This window comes from Beta vulgaris, chromosome 2 (assembly GCF_026745355.1).
Source record: "Beta vulgaris subsp. vulgaris cultivar EL10 chromosome 2, EL10.2, whole genome shotgun sequence".
NCBI classification, from domain to species: Eukaryota; Viridiplantae; Streptophyta; class Magnoliopsida; order Caryophyllales; family Amaranthaceae; genus Beta; species Beta vulgaris.
In genome coordinates, this window is record NC_079203.1 from 51,917,877 (window position 1) to 51,930,248 (window position 12,372).

General features: G+C 34.5%; 1 protein-coding gene across 1 annotated transcript; it reads right to left on the reverse strand.

Annotated features, from left to right (window-relative positions):
- Nucleotides 1-1,429: 1,429 nt before the first annotated feature.
- On the reverse strand, nucleotides 1,430-2,840 carry LOC104906722 (hypothetical protein). The gene has a single exon (XM_057392777.1). The coding sequence runs from the start codon at nucleotides 2,691-2,693 to the stop codon at nucleotides 2,043-2,045; it is 651 nt and encodes a 216-aa protein (XP_057248760.1). The 5' UTR covers nucleotides 2,694-2,840; the 3' UTR covers nucleotides 1,430-2,042.
- Between the last annotated feature and the right edge of the window lie 9,532 nt (nucleotides 2,841-12,372).

The following is a 12,372-nucleotide window of genomic DNA, read 5'->3' on the forward strand; positions in this document are numbered from 1 at the left end:
CCAAATCATTATCCATTCAGCCTACTTTCAATTGTATTAGCTGTACAGTGAGTCTTCCGTGTGGTTCGCCACACGCGAAATTACAAGTGTGATCGCGCGCAACAGTCTATCAGTCTATCAACCCATCAACTCATTTTCAAATGATCATATCTCACTTGTTTCTCATCGAAATCGAGCTTTTGACTAGGTGTTGGAAAGCTATCGGCCAAATTTTCATCTCCAACTTGAATCTTCCCAAAACATTATGTATGCTGTGAGATATGACCTTTTGAAGTTGACCCTTATGCATAAATACTTATGAACAAATGGGCTTACTCTTATGAATAGATGGAGTTACTTTTATGACCAAATGGAGTTACTTGATTGTATGAGTTCGTGGTTACTTTTAACAATAAAAGGGTGTCACTCCTATGAAAAAAATGTGGTTACTCTTATAAGCTAATGCAGTTACTTTTGTGAACCTTTGGGGTTACTCACATGAGTAAATGAGGTTACTTGTATGATTAATTGAAGTTACTTGTATAAATAGATGAGGTTACTAGTATGAGTTAATTGGGTTACTCATAAGATTAAATGAGGTTATTCATAGATTATATGACATTACTAATATGAATTAATCGAGTTACTCATATGATAAAAATGGGGTTACTCATATAATAAAATGGGGTTACTTTTGTAAACAATTAGGATTACTTGATCAAATAGGATCATCGAATGATTAAATAAGGTTACTATTGTAAACTAACGATGTTACTCATACAGAAAACGAGATTATTTTTGTGAACAAAGGAGGTTACTAATGTGAATAAATGAAGTTACTAATCAGTTTAAAATTATGAATGAATGGGGTTACTCGTTTGAATAAATACGGTTCCTTTTATGAACCTTTTAGGGTTACTCATAAGATTAAATGATATTACTCATTATTGCTAAGAAAACACATAGGCTTTCTTAAAACCTATGAATATAGATTCCAAAGGGAGAAACGAGTGAGAATTCTGCAGAGTTCGCCATTGTTGAAGCTTCGAACACAATAGTAGGTGCATCGCTGACGGAGTTCTACGGCGTCGTCATTGTTGAAGCTTTGAAAGTGATTGAAAGAGAGAAGTAAAGACTACCTCATTTCCAAACATTCAAATCATACTAAGGATAGAGACAAAGGGAACTTTTTCGGCTAGTAAGATCCAAATGAGATTTTAACAACCATGATTATAGCGGCACATTCATGCGATTTCCTTTGATTGAACCGTTTTAATTAACTATACAATAGAAGACCAACATAGACTTGTAAGATTAACATATTTCTATGTTGTTGACTTCATAATATTAAAGAAAAGCAACTCTTAGCATAAAAAAAAAAAAAACAAAAAGTGAAACAACTCATCAATAACAAATCTCATGCTAACAATACAAAATTTTCACGCAAATATACTTGGCAATTTCTTTAATAATATATACTTGTAAGTTGTAATTCCTTGAACAATAAGAACTTTGACCAAACTATGTACAATAGTTTTACTTCATATAGAACACACTTGATTAGCTTTAATGCTTTATACACCACACAATCTTATCATACATGCATCTAATTTTCTAATATGTAGCTGACTAATAATAGCTTTCCCATGCTAATCACCACGTTTTCACATAAACTCCTAATTCATCGCATCTTACCATTAACCATACTATTTACATACACACCAAGATTAACACCCCCATTTTTTTAACCTCGTCTAGTTCTAATAAGATCAACATTAAAAAAGATAATACAAAAAGTTCACTCCTACAAATTTTATGCTACTCAATCTTCAATTCTAACAAGGATATTTCTAAAAGGCGGCATATACTAAAACAACATATTTTTCGGAGTAGAGATTTCCTTATCTCAACCGTTAATCTGTATAACTGGACTGACTGACCTGCGATACCAGTTACCACTACAACACTAACATATTTTTCGGAGTAGAGATTTCCTTATCACCCCTTACTCTCAACAGTTAATCTGTATAACTGGACTGACTGACCTGGGATACCAGTTACCACTACAAAGTTAATTTCTTATACTTAGTGCGGTAACTTGAGCTAGGACTACACATCCCACAAACACTCAAACAATAATGTCTTCTTTCTCTCTCCTCCTCTTCTTCCGCCACGTGTCCAGCAGTGCTCTGTTCCAAACAAAGCCTTACAATCTTCTTAGCAACCTCAACATCATCACTACTCTCCTCCATAATCTTCTCCACTTGCGTCTTACGCAGTCTCATCTTAACTCTTGTAGGACCCACAACAGGAGAATGGGACCCACCATTTTCATCATCATCATCATCAAAACTTCTCATATCAACCGTTGATCTCGTCTTGATCGTAAGATCATCAGAAACAGATCTACGAGATACTCTTGTTGTTACAGTGTTAGCGAGTACACTAGATTGCACCCTCCTAAGATTGTTATTTGGAAATTTGGGAAGATCAACAAGAAGGTAGATTTTTCTGGGTTTTAGTTGGTATTCTGGGTTAAGAGGTTTAGCTCTAAGATTAAATCTTAGGAATTCTTCAGAATCTAATAAAATATGATCTGGGTAATCTTTGGTTATGTCGATAACTTTTGCGGGTGTGTTGAATTTGAAGAATTCGCCATTGATTTTCATTACTTTTGCAGCTTTATTGCTTCCACTTCCCATGTTGTTGCCCATTTTTTCTCTCTCCTAAAAAATAAGAAGAAAGGGTCAGATAAGATGGAAGAAGAAAGAGGAGAATGAGGAAATGATTAGTTTTTGTTTGGTGTGTGTTGTTTAATAGAAGTATCCTTTTATTTTGGGGTGGTGGCCTGGTGAGAGAATTGGGTTTTTAGGAAGGTGATGTGATTAAAGTGTGAATGCAAACAAGATTCTTTTGGATTTGCTGAAGTAGTATTACCTCCTCTCGATTTTTATTAATTTACCCGTTTCTTTTGTATAAACTTTTAGGAGAAATGATATAGTGAGACATAAACTATTATTTTATATTAAAGTTAAATGTATCTGTGATATAAAGTTAATGGTCTCATTCTAAAAGTAGAAACAAAATAGAATGGTAAATTAATAAAGAACGTCAAAAATGGAATACGGGTAAACTAATAAAGACCGGAGGTAGTATATACTAACTCCATTTCTTTATACATGTAAAAAAAAATTTTGGCGAGTTCATAAAACTTTATTGTGCATCTAGATTAACTTTATCATAGAAAAAGTAATTATCGACTATATCAGACGAAAATTTACTATATCATACAAAAACTGACTATATAAAACGTGATTATATCAAACGAAAACTTAATATATCAAATGAAAATTTGATATATTACAAGTAATTGAAGGTATATAAGTCATTTGATGCTTAATAACTTGAAATATTATGTACAAGTGAAAGATAGCGATCAAATAGCCAGTTTATGGGTAAAACAATAAGGAGGAGGAGAGTTTAGCACACTTACAAGCTAGGAGGTTCCATCCTAAAATCAATTGGTGATAGGAAGAGTAACTCATAATCTTATAAAGTGGTTTATTCTCTCATCTTTCTCCAATGTGGGACACACACAAGTGAACTTTCAATGAGTTTCAACAAAGACGGTCTAATTTTAATATAGAACTAGACTTAGTCACTAAATAGATTAAACTCGTCACCGAAAGAAATTAATCTAATCACTATTAGGCTAATTCTCTTTTTAATATTATGCTTATTGTTACCTAATTTTAATTTAAAAGTAGGCAGTCTTCTACAAGACAAACTCTAAAACTAATTAATAAGTTCAAATTATAGGTTAAACTTCAACTTTAAATGTAAGTAATCTTCCATATAGCGTCCCCTCCAAAAAAAAAAAAAGTCCCTTATAATATACGCAGGTGGAGCAACTCATTATCTATTAACCAATCGGTTAATTATATATGATCCTTATCTCTTAACCCTCGAATAGAAATAGTTATATCTAGTAACCCTACCTTGAAGTAGAAGCATGATGATAATTGATAGCTAGCAACAATTTGAATATGCAGCTATCATTGATAATTTTTGGGATATATAGATTATATGTTTATTGTTTAGCACACCATAACTTGACCACAAGTTAGTTGAGAATAAAGTTAACATCAACTACATATGTGTGTCTTATATATTTTAAGTTCTTTTTAGAAAAATTGTCTGTGATGCTTACACCACAAGAGTGACATAGTGTGAAAAGAATTATCTTCTTAAATAGGTCTAAACAAATCAAAATATGTTGTGAGAAATAGAGAGAGAAGTTATGCAAATATATCAGAGAGTATTGTATATTGCATTGATGTTCGGTGTATTCACAAATGGTAGTATTTATAGGCACAAAACTTACTGTGTATTTGCATAAATCAACAAATACGGCGAGAAAAACCTACCATGCATTGAATGCATGGCAGTGGAATTCATTGTGCTCAACAGTGGAATTGGTCATTCACTGTTTTCACAACACTCCCCTTGAATGTCCACTGATAACTCATAACAGATGTTGTCCTATTTAGAATGCTGTTAGGAAAATTCCTGTGGGAAAAATCCATAACTAGGGAAAGGAGTATAACTATAATATATCCTTATATGCTTAAAATTAACTGCCTCATTAAAAACCTTGTCAGGAAAAACCCGTGGGATAAAAACCTGATCGAAGGGAAAAAGAGTGCAGCGCATATAATACTCCCCCTGAATTAGCATAATCAGAAGATGACGCATTCCAATTTTTCGGACTAATTCTTCAAATTTCTTCGCCGGAAGGGATTTGGTGAATAAATCTGCAAGATTCTCACATGATTGGATTTGTCGAATGTTGATCGTCCCTTCCTTTTGGAGGTCATGAGTGAAGAAGAGCTTTGGTGATAAATGTTTAGTTCTGTCTCCTTTGATGTACCCTTCGCTTACTTGGGTGATGCATGCAGTATTGTCTTCGTAGATGATAGTTGGATTTGTTGTTATTGTTTCCATCCCGCATTCTTCTTGGATATTCTTGATCATTGACCTTAGCCATACACATTCCCTTCCAGCTTCATAAAGAGCAATTAATTCCGCATGATTTGATGATGTGGCCGTCAAAGTCTGCTTTGTAGATTTCCAAGATATTGCAGTACCTCCATAAGTGAATACATATCCGGATTGAGACTTAGCCTTTTGTGGGTCTGAGAGGTAGCCAGCATCTGCATATCCAATGAGTGACGCATTTGGTCTTGACTGATAGAATAATCCGAGATCTTGTGTTCCTCGAAGATAACGTAATAAGTGTCTGACTCCATTCCAATGTCTCTTGGTTGGTGCATTGCTGTATCTAGCTAACAAGTTTACTGAAAAAGCTATGTCAGGTCGAGTATTGTTAGCCAAGTACATTAAAGCACCAATTGCACTTAGATATGGTACTTCAGGACCAAGAATCTCTCGTTTTCTTCTCGTGGTCTGAATGGATCATCTTTCTCATTCAGGGAACGCACTACCATTGGAGAACTTATTGGGTGGGCTTTGTCCATGAAAAAACGTTTCAGGATTTTTTCTGTATAGTTTGATTGATGGACAAAAATCCCATTTCTTAGATGTTCCATTTGCAGGCCAAGGCAAAATTTTGTCTTCCCGAGATCTTTCATCTCAAATTCTTTCATCAAGTATTTTGCAGTCGCTTCAAGTTCTCTAGGAGTTCCGATAATGTTCAAATCATCGACATATACAGCAATGATCGCGAATCCTGATTTAGATCGCTTAATGAAAACACAGGGACTGATTTGATTATTTTTGAATCCTTCTTTCAATAGGTATTCACTAAGACGATTATACCACATTCTTCCAGATTGTTTTAACCCATAGAGTGATTTTCTCAATTTTATTGAGAACATCTCTTTGGGCATGCAATTTTCTGGTAGTTTTAGTCCTTCAGGAACTTTCATATAAATATCTGTGTCAAGTGAGCCATACAAATATGCGGTCACTACATCCATCAATCTCATTTGCAATCCTTTCGAAACTGATAAACTTACCAGAAATCTTAGTGTAGTTGCATCGACTACTGGAGAATATGTCTCATCATAATCAATCCCTGGCATTTGAGAAGCCTTGGGCTACTAATCTTGCCTTATATCTAGTAACCTCATTTTTCTCATTTCGTTTTCTCACGAATACCCATTTGTACCCAACTGGTTTTACACCTTTTGGTATTTGGGTTATTTGACCGAATACTTCACGTTTTTCAAGTGATCTCAATTCTGCTTGAATTGCCTCTTTCCATTTTGGCCAATCTTTTCTACGGCGACATTCATCAACTGTATTTGGCTCTACATCATTTTCATCGTATGTCATTTCAACCGCTATCGAGTAAGCAAAAATTTCATTCAAGACAACATCTTTTCGATTCCATTGTCTCTTTGTAGAAACATAATTAATTGAAGTTTCATTGTTGTCTAGCTTTCATGTTCCTTTTCTTCTGAACACGTTTCTCTTCATTTTTGTTTTCATCATGCTCTGTTGGGAGATTTATATTAATTTCGTTCGTTGTCTCCCCTTGCCTTTTCATTTTTCTCGGTTTTAAATCTTTAGAACCGGGTGGTCTGCCACGTTTTCGACGTGCTATTGACTCATTTTCAATTGCCTTATTGTCATTAGGAATTTCAATCCGTTCCGGAGCATTCGCAGCAGGTACATGTGACTTTGTCACTTTCTTAGAATCTGTGAATGCATCTGGCAATTGGTTTGCAATACTTTGCAGATGAACAATTTTCTTGACTTCTTGTTCACATGAATTTGTTCTCGGGTCCAGAAACGACATTTGCGATGCGTTCCATGTAATTTCCGATTTTATATTTTGTGGGTCCACTTTCTCTCCCCCTAAGGATGGGAATACCGACTCATTAAAATGACAGTCGGCAAATCGAGCCGTAAATAGATCACCAGTTGTTGGCTCTAAATATTTGATAATTGATGGAGATTCAAATCCAACATATATTCCCATCCTTCTTTGTGGACCCATTTTAGTACGTTGGGGCGGAGCAATAGGTACATGTACAGCGCACCCAAAAATTCTCAAATGTGAGATATTCGGTTCTCGACCAGATACTAATTGTAATGGTGAGAATTTGTGATAGGCTGTCGGCCTTAATCTTATCAATGTTGCCGCATGTAATATAGCATGACCCCAAGTAGTAGATGGCAATTTTGACCTCATTATTAATGGTCTTGCAATTAATTGTAGTCTTTTGATTAATGATTCAGCAAGACCATTTTGTGTATGTACATGAGGTACAGGGTGCTCAACAATAATCCCAATAGACATGCAATAGTCATTAAATGTTTGGGATGTAAATTCCCCAGCATTGTCTAATCTTATTTTCTTTATTGTATGATCTGGGAATTGAGTTCTTAATCGAATTATTTGAGCCAAAAGTTTTGCAAATGCAACATTTCTGCTTGACAGAAGGCTCACATGTGACCATCGAGTAGAGGCATCAATTAATACCATGAAATAACGAAATGGTCCACATGCAGGATGAATAGGCCCACAAATATCTCCTTGAATTCTTTCTAAAAACATTGGAGATTCAGTGGCAATCTTATTTATAGATGGCTGATTATCAATTTGCCAAGTGAGCATGCAGAGCATGTTAATTCATTTGACCGAGGAATTTTGACATTCTTTATAGAGTGTCCATTTGAGTTTTCAATGATTCTATGCATCATTCCTGTGCCGGATGTAATCGGTCATGCCATAGAGTAAATGATTTTCTATTATCTAACTTCTGGTTAGATATCATATTAATTTCAATCGGACGTATATCTATGCGATATAGTCCCGAGGAAATTGCTGGCAATTTTTCATAGATGTATTTCTTGCCGTTTTTCTCTGCCGTTAGGCATATGAATTCCTCTTTGTTCACTGTCATTGTTTCCAAATGGTAACCATTCTGACGTACATCTTTGAAACTTATGAGGTTCCTTCGAGATTTACTCGAATATAATGCGTCATTAATTATCAATTTTGTCCCATTTGGAAATATAATGCAAGCTTTTCCAGAGCCTTCAATTAGCTTGGCTGTCCCAGAAATTGTACTAACATTTGCTTGGAATATTGTAAGTTTTGAAAAATACTCTTTATTTTTCAATATGGTGTGTGTTGTCCCACTGTCCAGGAGACATTGTTCTTTAGTTCCAACTTCTGATGAATTCATATCTTCATAAATAATAAATACGATGATTAGTATAAGAAAAATACGTATTTTTATTAATAATAAAGGAACAAAATACATGAAAGTGGATATTGAAGCAGTTTAAATAAACTAAGCACATTAATCGATTGTGATCTAAACAAACTTATTTTCAACTTCAGCATCATCCATAAAAAAATCTGAAACATCAAGGCTGGGCATGGATGTAGTGGCTTCATTAACAAAGTTTGCTTCAGCATTTTTTCCTTTGTTTTTTATTGAAGCTTGATATAGATCTACCAAATGTTTGGCAGTACGACATGTGCGGCCCCAGTGCCCGGTCATGCCACATCTATGGCAAGTATCATTTCCTTTATAGGACGTCTGCCTTGATTTCCAGATGATTGTCCCCAATTTTTATCAGAATGTTTAAAATTATTATTTCTTGGGGAAAATCGGCCTCTTCCACGTCCACGCCCTCGGCCACGGTAATTACCACGTCCTCTCCCACGACCGTTGTAATTACCGCGTCCACCACTATGTATAGCATTTGCTTCTGGTGGATTAGAGCTTTCTATTGCATTTATCTCATGAGTGGCTGAAGACCCCGTAGGTCTAAGATTATGATTTTTCAGCAAAAGATCATTATTTTGTTCAGCCACAAGTAGTACTGAGATTAGCTCAGAGTACTTTTTGAAAGCTCTGAACCTGTATTGTTCTGCCAATATGATATTAGAGGCGTGGAAAGTGGAGAGCGTTTTGTTTATCATTTGCTCTTCTGTGATGGGATGATCACAATATCTTAACAATGATACAATTCTAAACAATGTTGAATTGTAATCACTGACCGTTTTAAAATCCTGGAACCTCAGATTGGTCCAGTCATAATGTGCCTTTGGGAGAAGCACATTTTTGTGATGCCCATATCTTTCATTTAGGCTATCCCATAGTTCTTTTGGATCATCCACAAGTAGATATTCACTTTTTAAACTTTCATGTAAATGATGTCTTAGGAGGACTAAGGCTTTTGCCTTTTCTTGTACAGTCGCAATTTTAACTGATGCGGCTGTTGTAGTTGCATCCCCTTGTTGGGTTGTCACATCTTTAATTGTATGTTCCAGTCCTTGGGCCTTTAAATTCATTTGGGCGTCCACCGTCCATTCTAAAAACTTTTGCCCAGATAGATCTAGTATGTTAAATTGTCTTTTCACTAGATCTCCCATTCTTTTGACTACAAATAGGTAAATATTTGAAATTAGTAATGATGATAAATCACATATATATATTATCTCCCCCTGATTTATATCATTATTATTATAGATAAATAATACAAACAAAAAAAACTGAAAATAGCGCACAACAATAATGAAGCTAAGCAAAAAAAACAAGAAAATACCAAAAATAGAAACAAAATACAACAAGTGAATAAACAAAAAAAATTCCTAAAATGCACTTAAAGACAAAAAAATTGATATTCATGTGCATTTTTCGCCATTCTTCCGGGGGAAATTTTTTTTTGTCTCCTATTTATGTATTAGGAGATATATCATTAATGCCATGAGGAGGAAAAAGAAACCGGCTATAAGAAATAAGTAGAGTTTTATTTTCCTAAAATCCTCTTCAAAAGAGGAAGATGAGGGTGGAGGACGGTTGTCGTCGGCGTTAAACATGGTGGCCGGAAGGTTGAGGAAGAAGGAAAAAAATTTGTGGGTTTAGAGAGAAAAAATCGGAAGAAGATAAGGGATATGTGGTGAAAATGGGGATGGTAATCCGCTTTTATAGAGGGTTATCCCTAACTGTGCAGTTCATATACAGTTAAAAAATATACAAGCAATAAAATTCTAATATTGACAAATATATATTAGAGATGCTAGTAAATTGGTAATATAATATATGTAACTATAAATGCAAAAAAGTAGAAGATTAGAGACAATAATATATAATAATGTTCTGAATGCTTGTTCCCTGCATACATACGACATTATTGCACATATAAGACATAATAATGCTATCATTTCACTAGGCCGTCCATATAGGGGCAATAAAAAAATTAACCTGTCCATATAGGCGGTTTAAGAGCAGATAAAATAAAAAAAAGTAAATAAAATGTCCTTGCCCTCCATGAAGGTGGCGTTAAAATTATTTGTTTTCTGCGTTAGTAGTATGGTGACGTTTACTACTAGTTTCTTCCTGTTCATCTCTATCTCTTTTATTACTGGGCGGAGGTTGATTTTCAGCTGGTTGTATAGGAGGGTTATTATTGGTGTTGGGAACAGGGGTTTGTGGGTTTTCTCTGGTATGAGTATTTGTACCGTTGTTACGGTTACTGGGTCGGGGCTGTATTACAGTTCCCCTCGCTGGGTTGGTAGTGAATGGCACATTGTTTCGCTCTATCCAAAAATAATACCCGAGACAGAGACATTGTGTAAAACAATGTTAATCCCGTTACTTTGTTGGTCCATTTGGGTAGTAAAAGGTTGGGCTTGGAAAAAAATTTAAACTTAAAAACAAAATGGATGTAAAAATTTTAAAGATACCTTAAAAAAAATTTCCGGTAGAACACTCGTGCTGATAACGTGTTGTGAGAAATAGAGAGAGAAGTTATGCAAATATATCAGAGAGTATTGTATATTGCATTGATGTTCGGTGTATTCACAAATGGTAGTATTTATAGGCACAAAACTTACTGTGTATTTGCATAAATCAACAAATACGGCGAGAAAAACCTACCATGCATTGAATGCATGGCAGTGGAATTCATTGTGCTCAACAGTGGAATTGGTCATTCCACTGTTTTCACAACAAAATACATATTTTCATGTGTAATGTGCTACATCATTAGTTGATGGTACGATTTACCCTTATTATTGATTAATTAACAAACAAGTTATCGATTGATAATATGAGATTATTGGGTTACTAGTAATTCATATATATCATATATGGCTACTAATGATAATTATATAATCATATGGAGTCATTAATGCATATCTTAGTAATTAGATTACATATGAGATTTACTTATAAGGAACATGTTACACCATTATACAATCATGCAAGCTTTACATGGAATAAAGATGAAAATTAAACTAAGAGCTTGTTTGGTTACTGTTGGAATTTAATTTTCATGGAAAGTCTTATTTTATGGGAAGTAAATTACTTTGTCTATTTCCTAGAAAATGGCTTTTAGTGTTTGGTTGAGCATAGGAATTTGTATTGACACATGAATTTCTAATCACCAAGGGGGCTTGGTGATTATTTCCCTACACTTCATAGGAATTTTCATTTTCTTGGAAATTCTATTTTCCATGAATTCCCTATTTCCTTGCGTATCAAACAACTATCTTATATTGTACTTTCTAGGAAATCCAAATTTCAGGGAATTTGAAGTGAACCAAACAACCTTTAAATAATTGTACTCCCTCTGTCCCAAAATATAATTCCCATTTCTCTTTTTTTACGGTAATTTAAGCAAGTAGTAGGATTTAAGAGAAATAGTAAAGATTTTTTGTTTATTTAAATAAATGTTATATGGGAAAAGCTGATTTTAGGAGAGAATGGAGATAATTGGTGAAAGAGCATTAATTGTAACATTTTGGTTGAATAAACAAAGGAAAAAACAAAATTCAAGGAGCAAATAAATTATGGGACACGGTTTTCCTAAATAGATTACGGAAAAATGTGGAACTAAATATAGAGATGAAAACTATATTTTAGGACAACTTAAATGGAAATGAGAACTATATTTTGAGAAGGAGGGAGTAGTAAAGTTAGGAAATAATAAAGTCAAAAGCAAAAACAAAAGATAGATAATTATTAAACCACTCGAGTTACTCTTGCTCCACTAATAGAAAAAGGAGTAATTGTCTAAGATCACTCCAACGGACTATTTGAGGTCCCAACTTGCAAATATGAGAAAGCTGAAGAATTTTTTCCTTGGATAATGCAAAATTGGGTTTTAATTCCCAAAATATGCCCAAAAAAACTAAAATTCCCTGCGTACCGTCCACGTAGGACGGCACGCGAGAATTTTTTTTTTTTAGTGAAAGCGCTACTTGCAGTAGCGGTTTACAAGTGCCGAGAATTTTTTTTTTTTTGTAAACCGCTACTCGGAGTAGCGGTTTATTATGAAAACTGATATCTGCTTACCATATTTTGCGCAGGTAAACCGCTACTCAGAGTAGCGGTTTATTTTAAA

Coding starts and splice junctions, on each gene's coding strand:
- LOC104906722 (XM_057392777.1), bottom strand. CDS start 2,693: ATGGGCAACAACATGGGAAGTGGAAGCAATAAAGCTGCAAAAGTAATG.